The 24455-nt window shown below is 43.8% G+C and overlaps 1 protein-coding gene across 7 annotated transcripts in view; it reads left to right on the top strand.

The window, feature by feature from the left end:
- LOC135911547 (saccharopine dehydrogenase-like oxidoreductase) overlaps positions 1 to 24455 on the top strand; it is a 420598-nt gene that overhangs the window by 65039 nt on the left and 331104 nt on the right. For 4 of the 7 annotated variants that reach the window (XM_065443876.1, XM_065443874.1, XM_065443871.1 and 1 more), the window contains exon 1: positions 2690 to 3059. The exons of 1 other annotated variant lie outside the window; for it this stretch is intronic. In XM_065443876.1, the coding sequence (XP_065299948.1) occupies positions 2888 to 3059 (172 nt within the window). In that variant the 5' untranslated portion in view covers positions 2690 to 2887. Of the gene's footprint in view, positions 1 to 2689; positions 3060 to 24455 lie in introns of those variants that run through there. 2 more of the 7 variants (XM_065443869.1, XM_065443870.1) reach the window with 1 other exon arrangement.

Genomic DNA, 24455 nt, shown 5'->3' with positions numbered 1-24455 from the left:
AAAGTGATAGTTAAGAATTAAGGGCGCTGCACCCTCCCTAGCTATCACCTTATTTCTCGTGGTTTTCCTGGTTTCATTGTTTCATTGCAGGCATGTTTGCTCACAAGACAAGCAGCATTTTCCTGGCACATAAATAAGAAACACGAGCAAAACGTGCCACGCTGCTGCACGCATCAGCGTCTCTGTCCGCCCGCACAAACGTTGCTCGCACCGCCCGCCTTCGGGCCGACAGTGTCGCGCGCGCCGCCCCGCGGGCGCGACAGAAAGGGGCCAGGTGCAGGGGCGGAGTTTGACAACTGAAAACAATCTAGTAACGTTGACCTAGGTAGGATATTAGGCAGCATAGTAGCAAGAGCTTGGTGGCGCAAGCCACCGCCCCGTTCCAAAGGGGACGCTCATAACATCCATCCATTCATCCATCCATCCATCCATCCATCCATCCATCCATCCATCCATCCAGCGCAATACGCCCGTAAGCTCATAGAGTTTCTCACTACATTATAGTGTTATAGTGAGAAACTCTATGCGTAAGCTGGTACCAACGTTTTTAGCACGACCTACTGGAACTCCAGACCTGCACAGATATCCGGCTTCTATGGGAGCAGCTTGCGCCCACTTTCGTTCAACCGACTGCCGTAGGTGGCGCTTTTATAACCTGTTCGTCTGCTACGAGGTGGGCTGTTGTGCGGCGTTGTAAGTAGTACGGCAGCTGTTGTGTTGCCACGAACCGCTTCTCTAGTTGACGATTTTTGCTAACACAGTGACAGAGATGTCACAAGGCTTTGATAGGTCACTTGGCTCCAAAAGTTGACTCACCGAACCTAAAAAATGTCGGAGCGTGTAGTCCGCTGCTCTCTAAAATAGCGTTAAATAGCTCTCCCACTGCCTTTTTAAAGGAGATTATTATAAATCCCATTGTGTATAGAGTTCGCAACGTACCCAACAGTTTCATTGTACACGTTGTAAAATTCGCGTCTGCGCTCTTTAGAAACTTGAAGCCACCGTAATGTTCGACGACAGAACGATTACCACTCATTTTAACTCTTAAATGTCCGTGAATGCGTCACGAGCTCAAAAAGTGAATTACGCACACAGCTTCACTGCGTACGTATCTTCAGCACCACCGTTATGCTGCCGCCGTACTACGCGGAAAAGCTAGCTTTACAGTTTGAAAAGAGTTCCGTGACACGATTTTTAAGGCCTGCACTGCAGCACGTTTTAAAGCATTGGGATCGCTTAATTTTTTGCGTGCTTTCTACTGCGCTAGACATCCAACGATATTAAAAACAAGATATGCTCACCTTCCCTTGAAGCAGAATCGATCAGACTGTTGCACATATCGGGTGGAGGACTTACTAGTGATTACTTTTACCAGATCATCTTCCTTTCACTACGGCACACAGTAGTAAATCCTAATGTGATCTACGACATTAGGCTGTCTGTAATCAACTAAAGAAAGCTAGATTATCCTATGAATCTTTTTAAACAATTTTTCCAGTCTCTTAAGGAGGCTAGGAAAGGGAAATTTATGCCGTTGATCTAGCATTGCAGCGGCCACCTATGCTCGTTGTTTACATTTCTTGCACCGCTCATCCTCTTCTAGTTTCACTATTCAAACGCAAAGCATTCGCAAATATGTCTTCTTTTGTATATTTGTGAATTTATTCATTTACCGCCAAAACAAGCGCTTTGTGCCTGCCGAAATGGCAAGACAAGCGCTGAACAGATCGCAGAAGCAGACGACAGCGAACAGGTTATGACTAGCGCCACTCTGCTCGCACGTTCTTTCCCTAGCGGCAAAAGGGGCGAACTAGACCAGGCGTGCTGGAGGAGGGAGATCTGTGCAGGTCTGTAGTTCAGTAGGTCGTGGTTTTTAGATTGGTTGGCTGGTACTTCATTCTATAACGCAAACTTCGACGCTCGTCGCAATGGACCCTGACACCGACAGATTGGCTCGCGATGGTGGGCTCATCTTCAGCGATTTGAGCACCGACGAGCGCGACCTGCTGCTGAGGGCTCGCACTGCCGGCGTCGTTGCGTACTACGACGGCGGCCTCGACACCGGCTCTCCGTAGCGGGAAAGCAACGAGGGCTTCCCACGACATCACATGGACGTGGCATTCTCGCTGCTTGTTCCAAATGAAAGTTTCGCGAGCCAGCAGAACCCTCACAGCACTAGGCGATAACGAAAGTACTGAAACTCCAAAGCGTGCGCGGCGCAGAGTCGAGCGCGCAGAGTCGAGCGCTAACGAAACCTTCCGAACACCCATATTACTGAAGGACAACGTCAAAATGTTATTTCAAAATGTTATTTTTTCTTAGAATCGAATAGACGTAGACAAGTACCATTTTTTTCCGTCTTATAATCAAATGAAATGATTTTTTAATACGAGTAGTTGAGTATTAGTAACACAAATTATGAGGAGTCCTTTCGTCATCGGGCTAGTACCGGAATGTCGCTGGGGGGCCTCAAATCGTGTCATTGATTTACCTCAATTTCTCGGTTACTAAAGCTCTGTTCGCGATTAAATTGACTCCTTAGACGTTCTAGAACATTGCTCTACCACTTTAACTTGAGTTTCTGGTAACCTTTAGTGTCCCTTTAAGCAGTATAATAGCAAGAGCTTGGTGGCGCAACCCACCGCCCTGTTACAAAGGGGACGCTCATAACATCCATCCATCCTCGCTCCTGTTGGTTCTTTATTCTATGCTCGGCCGGCTAGGTACGCTTGCAAGTATGAACGTGGGACGATAAACGAAACACCGTCGCGACAGGCCCGGTTGCGCAAGCGATTGTCTTTGCACCGTACAACGCGGAAACTGTGCAGAAGGCGGAAACTCTAAAGCGACGCGCCAGCAGTAAGTGAGCGGCGTCGACCCCGGCAGGATGTCGCGAGAGTTGGACATCGTCCTCTTCGGCGCCACGGGCGTGACGGGCGTCTACGTGGTCGAGGAGCTGCACCGTTCTTCCGAGGGCCTGCGCTGGGGCGTCGCCGGCAGGAACGTCGACAAACTGCGTAGTACACTGCGCGCAGCCGCCAAGAACCTCAGCCTGGAAGGTGGGATGTTTCGATAGCACCGCGCACTTCCGAGACTGATCGACACATTCGACGCCGCGAAACAGTAGCCGAAACTGTCTGCCAGCTGAATGACATAACGCGAACCGTGCTGTAAACATTTTGGTGAAACACCTGCAGATACTGCGCCTCTGTATACTGCTGATAGCGGCACCTATTACATTTCCATTTACTCGGCATCGTAATGCGTGGTGGTGCTAAGATTTGCAGCTCGCTGGTAATACAGCTGTTGTCTCATTTATTTATCATTAATACATGAATTTGTACAAAACTGTAGTTAGATCGAATAACTCGGCAAACATAGCGACTGGGCTAGTTGGCAGCGCGAACAAAAACCGTTGGCAATGAGACCAGTGAGGGTACAGACTGGCAGTTTCCAATTTGAACATACTGTTCTGCAATGAAGGTAAGACGTGAACCATTTCGTGATTGCGGGATTTTTAAATATGGCCTCTATTTTGTGTAATAACTTAGGATGAGAAACTTTATCAAACGCCTTTGCAAAGTCTAGGTACACTATGTCGGTTTGGCCACGTGAATTGATGGTTTGGGAGAGGTCATGTACAATTTCTGTAAGTTGAGTTGTCATGGAGAGTTTTCTTTTGAACCCATGTTGACGGCTGTATAATACCTTATGGTAATCCAGATATTTAATTCAATGTTTGGATACAATATGCTCCAGTGATTTTGAACACGCGCTGGTAAGAGAAATTGGCCGGTAGTTGTTGACGTCTGCTGTTGCGCTGCCTTTGTGTATGGATATGATTTTGGCACACTTCCAACGACTGGGGAAACAGCTGGTTGTAATAGATGAGTGAAATATAATGGCAAGATATTTTGAAACCCACGCTGCATACCTGTATAAAAATTCGTTGGGTATTTCATCTGGTTCAGGCGATTTCTTTATATAAACATTAAGGAGCAAGTTAAGAATTCCTCCTTCACTAATTACTATATCCTCTATTGGGACCCTATCAGAGGTATCTGCAAAGTGCGGAACCATACCGTTATCTCGCATATAAACAGACGAGAAATAATCACTAAAGCTGTCAAGCTGTTTATCATTATTTTGGCTCACATCCACGTATGGTCGTTTATCCTTAAGATTAACGTAGTGCCAAAATTTTCCGGGGTCTTCTGCAAGAAATTTTTAAAGTGTGATGCTATAAAGCCTGTCCTTGCTCTTCCGAACAAGTTGTTTTAGCTGTTTACTTAGTTGTCGAATGGGTTCCTTATATTGTGAGGTGGGGTTTTGCGAACTGGCTTTTCCTTTCCTTTTCAGTTTCCTTTCATTATGTATTATTTCCCTCGTCATCCAAGGAGTTTTCTTCCTGACAATTTTGCGGCATTTGGGGACAAAACGTTTGATGCAATGTCGTACAATGTTTGAAAAAGTGTTTCACGGCAGGTCTGTACTGGCTCCGGAACGATAATGCATTAAAAACTGGTCGAGGGACTGTTCAAAGAAGTCAAGTGCACCGACTTCATCAGCAGCTTGAAAATCTAAAATTAACTTTTTTAGATGAGTACTAGGCATGTCTGCAGTAACGCTTAAAGATAACAAAACAATGGTATGGTCAGATAGACCCTCTGCAACTTCATAGCAAACAAGAGAAGGCATCAAGCCTGGTGATACAAAAATCGAATCAAGAATTGAGGACGTCGTTCCGCATACTCGTGTGTAATCCGTTACAACCTGGGTTAGCTCGTAACAAAACGCAAGCTCTAGTAGTTGTTCACAACTGGCGACTTCTACCGGTCCAGAGGATTGGGACAGCCAATCAATCCCTGATAAGTTAAAGTCACGTAGGATCAGAATGTTATCACCTTGGTGCAGATTCGAATCCATAAAGTTCCTAAATTGAAACAACGGATCTAAGGGGCAACCGGGGGGGACGGTACACACCACTTATAAAAACTGTACGACTGCCTAAGTTAGTTTTAATCCATAGTGCTTCAATATCACTCTCAACTTTTATTAGTGCGGCGCAGTATGGATTCCAAAAAAATAAATCATGTGAGGATGCGCTCCTAAATAATAAAACATCAAATACTGCAAAATATGGAAAACCATTTATACACGGTAGGCTTATTTCTGGGCCTGCGTAAGGGTTTTGACAGTGTAAATCACTGTTGATTACGGCTACGGTATACGTAGTACAGCACTAGATTTAATGAAAAGGTATTTAACGGACTGTTGCTAGTTTGTTTCATATAATCAGGCCACTTCCTCACTTCTCAAAATACAGACTGGCGTGCCACAGGGATCCATACTTGGTCCTAGATTATTTAATCTTTATATCAATAACCTTCCTAACATTTCTTCCTCACCTAATATCATCATGTATGCAGATGATACTAATCTTTTCTTTGCAAATTCTTCCTTGCAATGCTTACTAAAAGAAATAAATAATTATTTAAGTCTATTATCTGAATGGCTGTACATCAACAAACTACAATTGAATGTCAACAAAACCAAATATATAATATTTAAACTTATAAACAAGCCATTGCCTATTAATATAACTGTTCTATTTCAAGCAAAGAGGCTAGAACAAGTAACAACGCAAAAGTTTTTGTGTTCCAAGAGAACCTCTCCTGGGACAATCATGTCAATAAGCTTAGCAATGATTTTAGCAAAGTAGTAGGCTGTATGTATAAAATAGGTGATCTAATACCTTTATGGCTAGAGAAAGCAATATACTACGCCTTTTTTTACTCAAAACTAACTTATTGTGTCTTGATTTGGGGAACAACTACAGCAAAAAACTATGATAAACTATTAAGCTTGCAAAAACGAGTAGTCCGAATTTTTGAAAACTACCATGGTAGGCCGCGTGACTTACCCACACACAATCTCTTTGGCAAACATTTACTGATCCGAGCTAATCAAGTATTTTATTATAGATTACTCTTACATATAAAAAACACAAGCTCCATGTTGCCAGCATACGCACTTCTTCTCGATACCCATCATGTTATCAAATCAAGAAAATACCATTCACGCATACTAACTACGGACATCAGGATATAAACTATCAAGTACCAAGGCTACTAAACATTGAGCAGGATGCGTTGTTGGGCAAGTTGGTTCATTGTAATTCGGAACAGTGGTTGCGCTTACTAGACAATCACATGAAAGAAGACGCCTGTCCTGTCTTCTTTCATGTGATTGTCTAGTAAGTGCAACCACTGTTCCGAACTACTAAACATTGTTGAGCAAAAAATTGATTTCTGTGCACCTAATTTTAAGCAATGTATAAAAAAACCTTCTCATACACAATCAAATTATTTATACATAAAATGCTATCGCACTACAATTTTTTTTATGCTTTATATATGTATTCCTTAATCTTCGCTGTAATGTGAATGAAAAACACAATTTGAAGCATAAATGTCTTTTTCACATAGTCATTGTACAATGTAAACATTATCTTGTTTATTTGTATTTTCTACATCGTACTTTCTTGTTTATTGTTATATTTGCTTTTTTCATACATTGGATCATCGTGTAAGCCGAACGCACTTAGGAAGGAGCAAGAGCCCCTTGTCAGGCCAAATGGCCTTTAGCTCTTGTTTCCTCTTTCTGTAATGAAGAAAGAAAACAAACTTCAAACTTCAGCTGGCAGAATCGTGAATGAAATGTTGCTTTTAATCATAATGGCAACACCACCACCCCTTCTCCCTTGATCTTTTCTTATTACTATGTACCCAGAAGGCGTTATTTCCGCATCGCATATGTCTGTGTGTAACCATGTTTCGATTATGACCATGATGTCTGGGTCATGTTCCAAAACAGCACATTCCAAAGCAGCAGCCTTGTTCACCAGGCTTCTGGCATTTAAATTTAAGATCTTAAAAGCAGAGGGTGATGAGTTCATGCTGTAGTTTTATCAGGAGAGGCGTGCCACTTGCTCTGCTTGTTTGTTACATCATTCCAAGTGTACATAGTTTTATCAACTCGGAGCTTGTCAAAAAATAATTTAACCTTGGCACCCTTAATTCTTTCTTCCGATGACTTCCAAAGTTTCTTGCGGATTTCAACGACTCGCCTGGAAAAGTCTTCATTAATGCTAAATTGTGTACCTTTGAGTTTCCTGCAGTTGCTCAAAATTCTAACTTTATCCCTGAAGTCCGTAACTCTAAGAATAATTGGACGACTTTGACCAGGGATTTTCATTCCTAACCTATGTATTCGTTCGATCGAGTTTAGTTTCTGTTTTGCTATACCTCCAACGATTTCCTCGTTCACATTTTTCATCAAAATTTCATTTGTTTCAGATTCTTGCTCCTCTTATGATAAGATTATTTCGCCTAGTGCGCTTATCCAAGTCCTCAGTTTGTCTTCTCAAAGCAGCCACGTGTGCATCTAGTGTCTCAACACAAATTTCCACTTTGGCAAGCCTGTTCTCAATTTGGTCCATGCTCTGTAACTTCTTTTCGATATCAACAAGTTTACATTGAATTTACTTGATGTTTAATTCTGATGATACCTGTTTTTGTCGAATTTCGGTTATTTTTGACAAAATTTCTTTTTGGTTCTGAAGCATTTCTTTAACCATAACCTCCAGCAGAGGCTCGGGGTTTTCTTCTACATCTCCAGAAAGCATAAGTAACAGGCTTGCCATTGAAAACACATCATTCAAACAATCCAGTACTACTTGTGGACACGGCGACACACTAAGACATAAGCAATTACTAGAAAGGCCTGTTTTTTTACCACCAACCTGCACGAAGAGCGGCACATTAGGTGTCATTGTCACGACAGGGTTGCCGTGTCCACTAAATAAAGCAGGCGCTGGTAGCCCTTTTCAACGCAACGGCGAGGCGATCCATTTATCGGTAACTGACTTCATCGTAGCTTTGCGTGGTCCTCCGTAGGCATCATGCACATGTGCAGCAGCTGAGATTGTTGGTGGCGTAGAAAAGGTACCGAAGGGTTGTTGAAATGAAGCGGCACCGGAGTTCCCAATTCAGAGCCACACCAGCAGCATCCGTTGCTTGTCGAAATCGTTGTTACTGAGGCCGAAGCGAGAACACGGCATCCAGCAACAATCTGCACGAAGATAGGCACATTAGGTGTCATCGTCACAACAGGGTTGCGGTGTCCACTTTTCATCATAGTAAGGTTCTTTACAGTGCAACACAAGACAAGGACCAAAGAAGGTATAAAACGACGACATTTTTAAACACTCAAGCCAACTGACAAGGGAAATCGCCGAGGCTTACAATATTAAGTTTAAGGACAAGGCATGTATCAGTGAACCGTCTATCACTCTTCATGACAAGGAACTGCGTTGCCTATCTCAATTTTTATTATGCATCAGTGCTTCAATGCATCTCTGTGTCTCGTGATGTCATGGTTAACAACTGGCATCTATATGTTATATGTTAGACATACTTTAAAAAATATCAGTTGAGAGTTGGCGCTGTGTTGTCATTTTATACCTCCTTTTCTCCTTGTCTTGTGTTGCGCTGTAACGAACCTTACTATGAATCTCAACCAACTGGCCTAACTTGCCATCTTTGATGCCGTACTTTTCAACATCTGTGATGGCAAATAACTCTAAATAAAATAAATGTCAATTTTCTCAAACCCTGAGAGTCAAAATATAACCAAACCACTTCCATGTACTTCCACTTCATATTTGTGGTAAATATATTGCATAATAGTTTCACGGTTTGCACCAGAAGGCTGTGCAAGTGCTACTGTGCTTCTTGAGATCGATCAGCTTGTGTTAACCCCTGTGATTGAAAGTCTTTTCTGTTACTAGTTCCTGTTATTATTTTCTTCCTCCTTTTCTTTTCTCACAATCTGCCCTCTTTCCAACTCCTATATAGCCCACCCCAGTTCAGGGTAGCAAATCGGAAGCTCGCCTCTGGTTAACGTTTCCTCTCTCTCTTACTTTATTGAGAGAGAGGCAAGCTGCAATAGAATGTACGAAGGATGTCTGAAGGCTAGAGCACACTTTCACTGCAATGCACTCTGCACTCGCCATCATCACTGAGGAGTAAAAAAAATCGGGCAGGACACCTCTTTTGGATATAATTATCTGTGTGAGTGCAGTTAGCATTCAAGTGGTGGAGCATTTGTTATTTTGGGATTGGAAATTCATTGTTGGCAAATATTCTAATTATTACACTTATGTTAAGTAACTATAGAATGTCAATTGTCTGTTTGGGCATGCATCCAGTGACCCAAGTTGTCTGTAGGTCAGCCAGCTGCAGGTTGTCTATTTAGGCTCATACCTGTAATGGCCCGATCTAGTAGACAACTTGGGTCACTGGAAGCACAGCAGCACCACAGGTATATATGCCAGCACCAGGCATGAGTCTCTCCTCCACTAGAAGACATCAGTGCATCCAATTCTCTCCCAAAGAACTTGAACATGTGTTCATGGCAAACGGTAATTCTATTTTTCATTGGCAGGAGTTGCCACTGCTGTTGTTAACCTTTGTGGCATTCTTGTTTATCCCTGCCCTTGCTCAACACAGCCTTATCCACAGTGCACAGCTTTTGAGAACAACCTATTTTATTCCTTTCCTAGCACAAATACACTTACAGCTAACAGCTTCATTTCATTTCATTATTCATTTCATTCATTTCATTTGCCATCTTGTTTTCAGTAGCAGACAAATTACTGCACTAAAAAATGCTTCTAAATAGAAGATTAATGCAGTTAATGATACCAATTTAGTGGGTATAATTTGTTTGCATGATTAGTTTTTTATGTTGGTTAAATTAGAGGCATGTTGCTTTATTGTAAACATTGCACAAGCATATATAGTGTTTGACTTACCACAGCCCAAGCGATAATTGAACATGCCCCATGTAAGAAAGCTAAGCAGCATGGTGAATTACACTTCTGAAATACTATGGCAGAAATGTCAGTTTTGGTACTAACATACTCCTGGTAACCATTAAAAAACCTAAAAACTGATGCTTGAAAACTGAAACAGTGCTTGAAGTTCCCAACCTAGACCTCGAGATGTCATGAGATCTGAATAGTCTCTGTGCACTGTTCATTAATGGTTTCAATTATCTATGAACAATGACTAAGTTATATTTTAAAGGAACAATGGGCTGAACCCTGCGAGTTTTGAAAACATTTTTCTGAACAAAAATAGTGGTATTGCGCTATCCTGTTAGCACTGCAGTTCAAGTGCAAAATGGTAAAAATGTGAAAATTCCTGTTCCTCCACTCAAATGTTTTCTTGTGAAATAAATGGAAATCAATTCACGAAAGCTAGTTTGCCAGACTTAACTAACATAATGTTGCTGTTCTGTGTTTTTTTAATTCCCAAAGCTTTGCTTTTGTGGTGCTAGACATCATAGGCAGAAAGTTTTAATTTTTCCGGAAGGGGGGGGGGGGGGCTGACTAGCTTTCCGAACCCCATATATATATATATATATATATATATATATATATATATATATATATATATATATATATATTTCTTGCACTTGAAGAACCTTTGCGTGACCTCAAAGAATTGTTCACTGAAGTGATGGCCTTAGCTAACAGTTTAAATAGTAGAGACAGTTCTCTTTCACAGCCTGAGTCCTCTCCCACCACCAAGAACCTGGCGTCTTTCGGTGGTGCAATCTTCCTTTGTGTAATTGTCGTACACTTCGCTGTTACTAATACTGTTTCGCATTTTTGACGAAACTGCAGCCTCTTTCTGTCTTTTTTTTTTCTGTTAGTCCAAATATAAGCGCTTCCGTTCATGACTGCAGTTGATTGTCATTTCGAGTGTATCCGGCTTGGCCTCATTTCAGTTACTGAGTGAGTTATACAGGGTGCCCCAACTATCATGTACCAACACTTAAAGAAAGAGCAGTTGCATTACTTGAAGAAAACCTAATGCGTATTGTTTCCAGTACAGTAGAGTAGCTGCCAATAATTATGTCGTTCCTGAAATTTTATTTGTAAATTTAATTGATTATCTAATTGCAGAAGTACTGTCCTAATTATCAAAGTGTCAACGAGGCGTGTGTAGGCATCCACAGGTACTCCGAAATGATATCTAGCTGCTGTGTTTTCAGTGACGTACTAATTGCGTGCAATTTATTTTCCGACTGGCACACAAACCTCACAAAATATGAAAAATACCCCGTGACTGCGCTCCCACCCGCATAATAAGGCAGTGCCCTTAAATAAACCTTAGAAGGATAGAAAGCTGAGCTAGTTGGTAAGAATTCATAATGCAAAGAATGGTAAAGCGTGCAACACGGCATTCGTGTTGTCCACTTCTCTTATGTCCGTGTCTGCATGCCTTGCCCTTTTTTTTGCATTATGAGCCCTCAACTAAGTGATTGAAAGCAACCGCATTGCCTGTTGCAAACCCGAAGAGACAGTGTATCACTTTGATAATGGTATGGAAGGAGCACCAACAGCAGGTTTCACGGCTTTACAGCTATTCCTTCCTCTCTACGTCACACTTATTGTCAGTCTCTCAAGGCCGACTGGTCACATTGGTAACAAAAGCCCCTTGATAACGCGGCCAAAGCGCCACTCTGAGTAGGCACGAAACACGAAAAGCAATGTAATGTTTCAGAATCCCGGCTTTGCTTGCACCGCATCAACAGAGTGCACGCGTGCAGCTACAGTTCGCGCCAGAAACTTGCTTCGGACCAAAGCCAAATTAGACCGACAGTTTGTTTTCATGAGAGTGTATACTTGCTGCAAAAAGCAGGTTCATTGCATAAAATAAAAGTGAAATATACAGAAAAGGAAGCGCTCCAAGTGTTAAGAAAAGGCAAAACCGATACGTTCAAGAAAGTAAATCGCCACTTCTGAATGAGCTGAATTTGTAAATCTTCACAAACTAAAATACAATAGATTTCAGTGTGCCCTTATTATCTACAAATTCGTAAATGCTGTTGGACACCAACTGCTGCCTAGAGGACATGTTCGAATAAGTCTCCTTCTGCAGCTACACAGTATACTTAGTCTGTTTCATCACATCTTCAATGGCTTTCTTGATGACTGCCACTCAAATTTTATGGCAGGCATCCGTCTTGAGCTAATCTGACGTCCATCTTGATCATGTAAGCACGATCTTTCACATAACCCCAAAGGAGGAAATCTAAGGTGGCCTAGCCGGACAATTTAGAGGTCCGTGCCTTCCACTCTATTCTGCATGAAAAGTCGCATCCAGGCAGTGTTGTGCTCGGCTGCTGCTGTGTGTTGTTGCTCCATCTTGCTGATACCACAGAAGTGGAAGACGTGACAACGTATCACCACTCCTTCAAGGATTTCTTCCATGTAACGGTGTCCATTCGGTTTGTGTTCCAAGAAAATGGGACAGATTATAGCACTGGCATAAGTTCCGCACCACACATTGAATGACCACCGGTAATGGTGCCGTTTGCGCTTTACCCAGAATGCATTGTAGTTGTCACTCCAATAGTGTGCATTATGCAAATTTACATGGGCATTTCTGTGAAAATTGGCTTCATCTGTGCACATGATGTTGCTCAAAACGTTGGGTGATTTATCAGCTTTTGTGGGGACCCAATACAAGAAATTTAAATGATTCTACAGGTCCCTATTGGTAACCAGCATTCGTGCTGGTTAAAGTGCTATGGATGAAAGGCCATCGTTTAGAAACCTTCAAACTGATGACTTGAAAATTGGTTCTTGGGCAGCCACGTCCCGCATGCTAGCATGAGGGTTTGAGGCCATTAATGCTAGAACATCCGTCCGTAGGCTAGGACTCAAAGATGGAGTCCTACCCCGCTATTTCTTGAAGCTGTCAGTTTGTCTCAGGTTTTCATCATTTCTGATGATAGTCGACGCGTTTGGTCTACTACATTTCCATGCCTGATATGTATTTGCGGCCTTCCTCTTGTTGTCATTTTCAGCTCCCAAGGCAGGGATCATTTTTACCTTCTGCTCATTAGAGAAAGACATGGCGACTGGGACGAAACAAAATGCACCTCTAAACATTTGCAATGATGTTGTCAATTCGCTTTTGTGGTGATAGGTATAGTGGGAAAGAAAGGAACCATCCGTGCACTTTGTCTGTGCTAGACAACAGCTATCACAGCTTGTTTCCAACCAACACCAAACGCGACACGTTACTTCGGCCGAGTTGTGGCACATAAGAAACTAGCTTGATCACAATGTTTCACAGCAAAGCCGCATATGGCTAGCCGATTTGCCGTCTGTCGCCTGTATGCCGAAAACTCCTCCGGCGCAACCCAATGCGAATACATGAAAAAAAAAAGCGAAAGAGAGCCATGCAATTGGCTGCGCCAGTAGTATCGTCGTTGCTTTCTGTCACAGCTGAGCAGGCACGCAGCAGTTTCTCTCTAGCTACGAAATGGGTAAGCCACACATCATACAGACTCCTGAAGAGCAGGCAGCTTTCCATCAGCAACACCGCGAGCAGAACCAGGAAAGAGCTTGTCTATGCCGTCCCGAGGCTGCAGCCTGCGCACAAGAACAGGCTCATGCAGCCGAGCTCAAGCAGCAACTGTGTACTAAGGATCTGGCAGGTTATCAAGCTGTCATTTAATGAACCGTCAGAATTAACCCAGTTATAAGCACTGGGGCCGCATGTTTCAGCTTCACTGGTTAACCATCTGTACGCAGTGCTCGAGCGGATATTTTGTTACTTTATTTCCTTCATTTTGTTCTGGCTAACTGAGAAGGAGTCTGTTCGAGGGCGCTGCTTTATGATGTGAGTGGGAGCGCAGTCACATGTCATTCGTCATATTTCACAGGGTTTACTTATCAGGCGGAAAAAATTAGTATGCAATTAGTACTAATTCCCAAATCATTCTTGGGAACCCGTTCCCAAATCTTTCTTGGGAACGGGTTTCAGTGTTTGAAATTAATGGCAATTAGTACGTTGCTGAATGAACCGAAGTTAGATGTCCCTTAGCTGTGCCTCAATATGCCTCATTCACACTTTGATAATGATCATAGTATGTCTCAAGTTAACGATATAATTACAATAACCTAATTAAATCTCAGTAACTAAAGAATCGCTGGCAGCTACTCCACTGTGCTCGAAACAGTATGCACTAGGTTTTTTTCGAGTAATGCATTCCTTTGTTTTTAAATCTTAGTGCACGATAGTTAATTGGGACACTGTGCATATATTTATGACCTCTGCGTGCAAATGGTGATGTTTGCATCCCTAATAAATGTTGTAAATTATTATAAGTTTTTTAATGAGTTGTTAGCGTTGCTTACTGGAAAGAGAAGCAATACGGAGACACATATCATTCAAGTGCATTTCATACGCTGTTGATAAAAGACTCTGCCTAAGGTGTTATTAAAGTTTACAGTATTTTTTTCAGTGTTAAAAAAGCGTGCAAAACATTTTGAAGCGAGGTGACCATACAGCAACATATTCATTCTATAGCCATAAGCTATCCATAGCTTTAGAAATAATTGTTAATTGGCTACCTCCTTCTCTCTAAAAATAGAATAAACTTTGTTCTGTGTATATATTCAAATATATTATAAATGGGCATAGTGTTTACAGTGGAAATTTAAAGCAATGTTGAAGTGAGGATTCACGGGTAGTAGTCGAAATCGGTTGGTGCAGGACAGGGTTAATTGGAGATAGCAGAGAGGGGCCTTCTTCCTGCAGTGGACATCAAACAGGCTGATGACGGTGATGATGATTATGAAGTGAGGAAATACAGATGAGGCAGTCGCCGCTGGTACTTCTAATCCGCTTGTTCTCCTATTGTCAGAATTTGCAGAAATAAAGCAAAGTATGAATTAATGAGTAGTATGAATTGTTTTATTTATGTATTTTGCTAGATATCGTACTTTTGTATAACTCTTGTGTCATCATCAGCATCATCAGCCTGGTTACGCCCACTGCAGGGCAAAGGCCTCTCCCATACTTCTCCAACCACCCCGGTCATGTACTAATTGTGGCCATGTTGTCCCTGCAAACTTCTTAATCTCATCCGCCCACCTAATTTTCTGCCGATCTCTGCTACGCTTCCCTTCCCTTGGAATCCATTCCGTAACTCTTAATGACCATCGGTTATCTTCCCTCCTCATTACATGTCCTGCCCATACCCATTTCTTTTTCTTGATTTCAACTAAGATATCATTAACTCGCGTTTGTTCCCTCACCCAATCTGCCCTTTTCTTATCCCTTAACGTTACACCTATCATTCTTCTTTCCATAGCTCATTGCGTCGTCCTCAATTTAGGTAGAACCCTTTTTGTAAGCCTCCAGGTTTCTGCCCCGTACGTGAGTACTGGTAAGACACAGCTGTTATAAACTTTTCTCTTGAGGGATAATGGCAATCTGCTGTTCATGATATGAGAATGCCTGCCAAACGCACCCCAGCCCATTCTTATTCTTCTGATTATTGCAGTCTCTTGATCCGGATCCGCAGTCACTACCTGTCCTAAGTAGATGTATTTCCTTACTACTTGCAGTGCCTCACTACCTATTGTAAACTGCTGTTCTCTTCTGAGACTATTAAACATTACTTTAGTCTTCTGCAGGTTAATTTTTAGACCCTACCTTTCAGCTTTGCCTCTCCAGGTCAGTGAGCACGCATTGCAGTTGGTCCCCTGAGTTACTAAACAAGGGAATATCATCAGCAAATCGCAAGTTACTATGGTATTCTCCATTAACTCTTATCCCCAATTCTTCCCACTCCAGGTCTCTGAATACCTCCTGTAAACATGCTGTGAATAGCATTGGAGAGATCGTATCTTCCTGTCTGACGCCTTTCTTTATTGGGATTTTGTTGCTTTCTTTGTGGAGGACTACGGTGGCTGTGGAGCCACTATAGATATCTTCCAGTATTTTTACATACGGCTCATCTACACCTCGATTCCGTAATGCCTTCATGACTGCTGAGGTTTCAAGTGAATCAAACGGTTTTTCGTAATCAATGAAGGCTATATATAAGGGTTGGTTATATTCTGCAAATTTTTCTATCACCTGATTGATAGTGTGAATATGGTCTATTGTTGAGTAGCCTTTACGGAATCCTGCCTGGTCCTTTGGTTGACGGAAGTCTAAGGTGTTCCTGATTCTATTTGCAATAACCTTAGTAAATACTTTGTAGGCAACGGACAGTAAGCTGATCGGTCTATAATTTTTCAAGTCTTTGGCGTCCCCTTTCTTATGGATTAGGATTAGGTTAGCGTTCTTCCAAGATTCCGGTACGCTCGAAGTCATGAGGCATTGCGTGTACAGGGTGGCCAGTTTCTCTAGAACAATCTGCCCACCATCCCTCAACAAATCTGCGGTTACCTGATCCTCCCCAGCTGCCTTCCCCCTTTGCATAGCTCCCAAGGCTTTCTTTACTTCTTCCGGCGTTACCTGTGGGATTTCGAATTCCTCTAGGCTATTCTCTCTTCCATTCCAGAATAACTCTTGTGTATTCTTTTGTAGAAAGTTTGTATAACTTTTGTGTGCTTCAATTGTTTTTTCCGTAATGTGCAAAGCTTGCATTTTTTCATGTATCGGTTCCCCCTATGTAATACCCCTTCGAGGGGCTTTAGGGGCATTATGAAATAAAAATAAAAAAATCCGTGCACATCCCCACCAACAGTGCAGTAAGCTATTATCCACAATAAAGATTTAAAAGAAAAGGTCGAGGCAAGCCAAAAGAAACCTCAAATGATTTGGGTGGCACAACTCTCACAATTACGTGTTCGACGGAAGGAGGGGGGGGCTCTGCCACCCCCCCCCCCCCCACAGGACACTTTGGAGGGGGCTTAGGCGGTGCCTGTGCTATGCCGTAGGTGGCGCCTGTGCTATGCCGTAGGCGGCGCCTGTGCTAGACATGACGATAGGAGTAATCAAAGTAATATTGATCTGAAACTATCTGAATCCTTTAGTGAAGCCTCATTATAGTTGCATTCTACATGAAAATTCCTTTCTTCTATCAGATATTTACTGTAAGCATATATTCATTAAATGCTGACATTGGCAAGAAAATGTTTACATTTATTTAGTTTTATTTATTTATTTATTTCACCCTAAATGACAAAACCATTACAGAGGGGAGTGGGTAAAATAAAATACAAATCATGAGAAACTAAACAAAATGCAATGAATAACAAAAAACAACTAGAATACTCAAGTAATGTGTTAGTATACAGTTCTGGCTTGTGCATCGTAACAGCATTGTCTCCACTACGTATTTTAGGAAATTATTTATTCAATGTCCTAACAGTCTTTGATAGGGAGTTTTGTGTGACAGGGTTTAGAAATGGTTAAACCTAATGTACAGGAGCAGAATCAACTCATTTCATAAAATTCAGAAGTTTGAAGTGACTTTTATACAATAGTTAGCAGTAGAAGTCAGTTAGGCTGCAGTAAATGAACAACTATGCAAAATGCACATTCAGTGCTTGCGATACGGTAGTACGTGTCACACTTGAACAAGTATATCAAGAAAAGGATTAACCGTGGCCTACTAATTTGTACAGGTGCAGCGATGGGGTAGAGGTAGAGTATCCGCCTCGTGTGCAAGAGGACCATGGTACGAAACCCGGTGCCGCGCAATTTTCCACCGGATTAAAAAAAGAAAATCTGCATGTTGATAAAATTGCATAAACAGGCCTGGAGTGCGGCCTGATCCCAGTGACCAGAACCGGTAACGCACTCCCTCACCAGAGCAGGATTGGCCACCCTGGTGCAGTACTTGGCCACAACCTCCTATATGAATACATCTAACAAACCCCGGCCCTCAGGCTCCAGCGGATGTGAAACAGCTGACCACGGCGGTGGTCAGACCTGTGACGCAGCAGAGGGTGCTAAGAATACCTGGGTCCGAACAGGCCGCCATTGGAATCTGAACCTGACAACGTTTAACGCTAGAACGTTATCTGGTTAGGCGAGTCTAGCAGGGCTATTGGAGGAATTAGAGGGCAGTAAATGAAATATAATAGGGCTCAGTGAAGTTGGGAAGACAAAAGAAGCATATACAGTGCTAAAAAGCGGGCACGTCCTGTGCTACCGAGGCTTAGCGGAGAGACGAGAACTAGGAGTTGGATTCCTGATTAATAAGGATATAGCTGGTAACATACAGGAATTCTATAGCATTAACGAGAGAGTGGCAGGTCTTGTTGTGAAACTTAAGAGGTACAAATTGACGGTCGTACAGGTCTACACCCCTACATCCAGTCATGATGACCAGGAAGTAGAAAGCGTCTATGAAGACGTGGAATCAGCGTTGTGTAAAGTCAAAGCAAAACACACCATACTGATGGACGACTTCAATGCCAGGGTAGGCAAGAAGCAGGCTGGAGACTATGCTGAGAACATGCTCTCACGAACGGAGGGAAGCCTAAAAATAGTGAAGAAGAAACTAGGAATAGGCGAAAATCAGATGTATGTGTTAAGAGACAATGTCGGCAATATCATTACTAATATGGATGAGATAGTTCAAGTGGCTGAGGAGTTCAGTAGATTTATACAGTACCAGTGGCACCCACGACGATAATGGAAGAGACAATAGTCTAGAGGAATTTGAAATCCCACAAGTAACTCCGGAAGAAGTAAAGAAAGCCTTGGGAGCTATACAAAGGGAGAAGGCAGCTGGGGAGGATCAGATAACAGCAGATTTGTTGTAGGATGGCGGGCAGATTGTTCTAGAAAAACTGGCCACCCTGTATACACAATGCCTCATGACCTCGAGCGTACTGGAATCTTGGAAGAACGCTAACATAATCCTAATCCATAAGAAAGGGGACGCCAAAGACGAAAAAACATGGCCTGATCAGCTTACTGTATGTTGCCTACAAAGTAAATAGAATCAGGAACACCTTAGATTTCTGTCAACCAAAGGACCAGGCAGGATTCCGTAAGGGTTGCTATACAATAGACCATATTCACAACTATCGATCAGGTTATAGAGAAATGTGTGAAATATAACCAACCCTTATATATAGCTTTTATTGATTACGAGAAAGTGTTTGATTCAGTCGGTACCTCGGCAGTCATGAAGGCATTACGGAATCAGGGTGTAGACGAGCCGTATGTAAAAATACTGAGATATGTATAGCGGCTCCACAACCACCGTAGTCCTCCATAAAGAAAGCAACAAAATACCCATAAAGAAGGGCATCAGGCAGGGAGATACGATCTCTCCAATGCTCTTCACAGCGTGTTTACAGGAGGTATTCAGAGACCTAGATTGGGAAGAATTGGGGATAAGAGTTAATGGAGAATACCTTAGTAACTTTGAGTGTAAAGTTAAGGGATAAGAAAAGAGCAGATTGGGTGAAGGAACAAACGTGAGTTAATGACTTAGTTGAAATCAAGAAAAAGGAATGGGCATGGGTAGGAAATGTAATGAGGAGGGAAGAAAACCGATGGTCATTAAAGGTTACTGACTGGATTCCAAGGGAAGGGAAGCTTATCAGGGGGCGGCAGAAAGTTAGGTGTGCGGATGAGATTAAGGAGTTTGCAAGGACAACATGGGGGCCACAATTAGTACGTGACCGGGGTTGTTGGAGAAGTATGGGAGAGGCCTTTGCCCTGCCGTAGGCGTAACCATGGTGATGATGATGATGATGATGAAAACCTTAGTAACTTGCGATTCGCTGATGATATCGCCTTGCTTAGTAACTTAGGAGTCCAATCGCAATGCATGCTCACTGACCTGGAGAGGCAAAGCAGAAGCGTGGGTCTAAAAAGCGCCCGTGGTGTCGTCGTCTTTCTTGTGTGTGGTTTTTTGGCGCAAAATCTTTTCAGTATGCAAGATCACCAACTAGCCCAGCAGTTAACTCTTCTAAAAATTAAACTGCAGAAAACCAAAGCAATGTTCAACAGTCTCGGAAAAGAACAGTAGTTTACGATAGGTAGCGAGGCACTGGAAGTGGTAAGGAAATACATCTACTTAGGGCAGGTAGTGAAAGCAGATCCGGATCATGAGACTGAAATATTCAGAAAAATAAGAATGGGCTGGACTGTGTTTGGCAGGCATTCTCAAATCATGAACAGCAGGTTGCCATTATCCCTGAAGAAAAAAGTGTATAACAGCTTTGTCTTACCAGTAGTCACCTACGGGGTAGAAACCTGGAGGCTTACGAAAAGGGCTCTACTTAAATTGAGGACGACGCAACAAGCTATGAAAAGAAGAATGATGGATGTAATGATAAGGGATAAGAAAAGAGCAGATTGGGCAAGGGAACAAACGGGAGGTAATGACATCTTTGTTGAAATCAAGAAAAAGAAATGGGCATGGGCAGAACATGTAATGAGGAGGGAAGATAACCGATGGTCATTAAGGTTTACGGACTGGATCCCAAGGGAAGGGAAGCGTAGCAGGGGGCAGCAGAAAGTTAGGTGGATGGATGAAATTAAGAAGTTTGCAGGGACAACATGGCCACAAGTAGTACATGACCGGGGTAGTTAGAGAAGTATGGGAGAGGCCTTTGACCTGCAGTGGGCGTAACCAGGCTGCTGCTGCTGCTGCTGATCTTGATGACTAATTTGTATGCCGACACCACACATACAATGCATGAACATCACATAGGCAGGCTTGCTGGTCACCGGATGAACTAGTCAAAGTATCAACAATGTTTGCAATTTGGTAGTGTAGATCATTTCAGTACGGAATATCCATGTTATACTGAGGTACTGATGCCAGCTGTCTCGGCTAACTTGCTTACAACCTTTTGCACAGAACACTGGCAAGCAGTGAGCCACGCATGCTTGTGGTGTCCCTGGAAAGTTCTGCCAGCATTAGCACAGGAAGTAAAGAAGGGGGGAGAGAGATAGAGAGAGGTTCACTTTATTTCTTAATGACTCTTAGTCTGTGTTGTCGCTGTCAGAGTCCAGTTGAGTCCAAGGGAAAATTTGCATGATTGCTCGAGTGCGGCCACAGATGGCTGCGGAAGAGGTTGCATGCTGCCAAAAGTGTGTGTAGGAGATGATGAATGTTTGGCACATTGAAGGCCGTGCATCTAGACGGAAGCCTGGCACCACTGTATTCTGTGCAAGGTACCGAAACGGCACCTGTGCCACGTTGGTTTTGCTGATGTAAACTTTTAATAATAAGGTGCTGTTTACACATTTGTGTTCACCATGTAAGTGTGTCAACAGCAAAAGCATCTATCAAAGTAATGATATTTAAAATGCTTCACATGCATCTTGGAATTGTTCTGATTGGAATCGTTTTGCAAGTTTGAATAATGGGCTCAAACTCGAAAGGTTTTAGTAAAAAGAATAGCAAGGTAGACAGTTGTGTGTACTTGCTTGGTGTGAGTATGATATATGTAGTGGGTTCACTCCTCTCACGGTTTTTCACAGTGTGTAGCGCTAGGCATAATTTTCGTGCCTTGATACATTCACGAAAATTACCCAGGATTTTTTTTCGGGGGAGGCCCAACTCCCTATGTAACTTTTCTGTGCATATGAGGGGGAGGGATGTGCTTTTACTAGTAAATGTGTTAATAATTCCCATTGTTTGCTATACAGGCACGTAAACCCACAATATTGACACGTGTACTTGTCTTCATCAGGTGACACATTTCACCGCCTAACAAATCTTGTCGCACATCACAGGACGCGCTTGCATATGTGGGAAATTTCTGGAATGTTATCGATGGTTCCATCCACTGTCTGTGACCGAACCTTGTGTAATCAGATTGCATGTGTGCAAGACGCGAATAATGTAGAACTTTGTGGAAGGCACGTGGGTCCCAGCGATTAGTCTGGAACATTCCATGATTGATGCATAAAGGCCGACGTGCTTGACCCGTTGATCAGATTTTAGACGATCGCTGACTGTGTTCGCTGCTGTCGCTGTTCTTTGAGTGTAGCCTGTTTTTGAGGGCACAAGTTCGCCCAATAAAACGCTAGTTTCGTCTTTCTCAGTTTGGCTGCTTTCTTCACAGTCACTACCACATGACATCTGGTGGAGGTGCTTGTGCGTTCATGTACCAAACGCCCCCGTTACGCCACGATCCAAGGCTGAAGCCCGAGGACAAAATCGACATCGCCCAAGACCAGCGTGCTAGCCGCGACTGCAAGGACTGCCCCCAGAGCACGGAATTCTACCTGAGACGACAAAGAAGATTGTGGCCAAGACAACCCCAATGGCTGCCCCAGCGTCCCCCGTTATCCTGCAACAACCTTGGGACCCACCGACCTTCCACGGAGCAGCTACTGAAGACCCGGAATCCTGGCTGGAGACCTATGAACTTTGTCATATATGTATACTTTTCCTTAGAAGACGTCGCCAAAATGTGGCTTGAGAACCGGGAGTCGACCTTGACGACATGGGACCTCTTCCGTACCGGCTTCCTGCGCACCTTTACGAGCGTCGTGCGCAAGGAAAGGGCCGAAGCCATGCTCGACGCCCGAGTACAGCTACCTAACGAGAATGTTGCCATCTTCACGGAAGAAATGAACCGTCTGTTCTGCCACGCCGACCCGGATATGCCCAAGGAGAAGAAAGTCCGCCTTCTCATGTGTGTTGTGAAGGAAGAACTTTTCGGCGCAATGATATGAAGCCCACCGAAGACCATAGAAGAGTTTCTTCGCGAGGCCACCAGCATCGAAAAGACACTCGTTAATATGGAACCGGCAATTCAACCGCCACACAATCTCTACCAACTACTCAGGAATTCAATCTCTGGCCACCGACGATCTGCGCGAGACTATCAGAACGGTCGTACGGGAATAGCTGCAGAAGTTGTACCCTAGATTGCAGCCTCAAGTAGCCTCAATGGCCGAAATCGTCAAAGATGAGCTTGAGCGATCCCTTGCAGTTCCTGAGGTGCAACCAGAATCACCGCAGCGCCAGCCCGAAGTGATGACATACGTTCGATGAATACGCCGCCGTTGCCTGCCCCCAAGGCCCCCCTGCACGACCGCACCAGGGACCTCTAAAGCCACAATCCCGTCTGCCGCCGCCGCCAGCATGCCCGCCCGTCGCCCAGCGCCGCTACATGAAAAAGACGGACATTTGGCGCACTCCTGACCACCGTCCAGTCTGCTACCACTGCGGAGAAGCAGGTCACGTCTGCCGCCGATGTCCATACTGGGAAATGGGACTGTGAGGGTTTGCCGTTAACGCACCACGACCACAGCTTGGCGAACGACCTCGCAATATCGCCGACTACCTCACTGCCACTCAGTGGAGTGCTCGACGACCGTCCCGTTTGCCGTCACCAGGCGCTACCTGTCGCCGCAGCGCCGACTGGCCCAGCCCGGGGCCGTTCTGCGAGCGCATACCTGGAAAACTAAAAGCAGCAACCAATGGAGGTGTGGTTGCTGTTCGCTGAACTGACGAAGATCCTCCGCCGCCGACGAAGACACCGAAGAGACCATCTCGACGACATAATGACGACACGCTGCCGTCCCGACGAAGTCAGGAAGCCAAGACTACACCGACGAAAGACGACTTGACGACGCGACGTTCCAACTTCAGTTCAACATGACGCAGCCGTGATCCGACTCCAAGACCTAACTGCAACGCCACACAAAGTACCACCGACCTCAACGTGCTTCTCGACGGCCACACAGTTACCGCCTGGCTGAATAAACGTACACTCGCCAACTGAAAAAATTACAAAACACGGATTGACGTTTCGGCGCCCAATACGGGTGCCTTGTTCACAATGAGCGAATGCATGGTGGTCTTTATTAAATATGCGTCGGAAGACGTAATGCGCTTGCGTACAACTCAGGGAGGGGTCCCCGTGTCCGGTTTATCGTGTTAGTAGTAGATTGTATGCAGAATGATTCAAGGAGCAATCGGGATGATAATTTTTTCTCTCTTTCGATGATAGAAGCCGAATTCCAGTTAATACTGTGTCCAGTCTTTTCATGGTGCTCTGCCAGGGCGCTGGAGACCGTGTGTCCTTTGGCTACATCATTGCGATGCTGCTGTAGCCTTCTTTTAAAGTTCCCCGTCTCGCCTACGTAGCACGCATGGCAGTCCTGGCAAGGGATTTTGTAGATGACGCCGGGGAATTTTTCTTTTTCGAGGCGGTCTTTCACTCGGACGAGTTGTTGTTTTAGCTTGCTTGCAGGGACGTGGCAGATTTGTACATCATAATCTTTGAAAATTCTTGATAATGACTCGCTTACGCCTCGTGCATAGGGGAGAGACGCCCGTTTTCTTGTTCTCATCGGCCTTACAGGGGGTTCAGCTGCACGTTTTTCTTCAGTCTTTATAATCTGGCCAGGGTAGCCATTGCTGACCAAATCCTGCGTCACTCTCTTCAGCTCAGCTCTGCGTGCGTCAGTAGTCGAGCATAATCGGAATGCACGGGTGAACAATGTGGAGGCAACAGATCGTTTTTGTCCAATGGGATGGGCCGAATCAAAGTGGAGATATTTCCCTGTGTGTGTAGGCTTTCGGTAAATAAGTGGAGATATTTCAGGGAAATATCTCCACTTTGATTCGGCCCATCC

This window comes from Dermacentor albipictus, chromosome 7, assembly GCF_038994185.2.
Source record: "Dermacentor albipictus isolate Rhodes 1998 colony chromosome 7, USDA_Dalb.pri_finalv2, whole genome shotgun sequence".
In the NCBI taxonomy this organism is placed as follows: domain Eukaryota; kingdom Metazoa; phylum Arthropoda; class Arachnida; order Ixodida; family Ixodidae; genus Dermacentor; species Dermacentor albipictus.
Note: the sequence above shows the minus strand (reverse complement) of the source record. Positions and strands in the feature narration are given on the sequence as shown.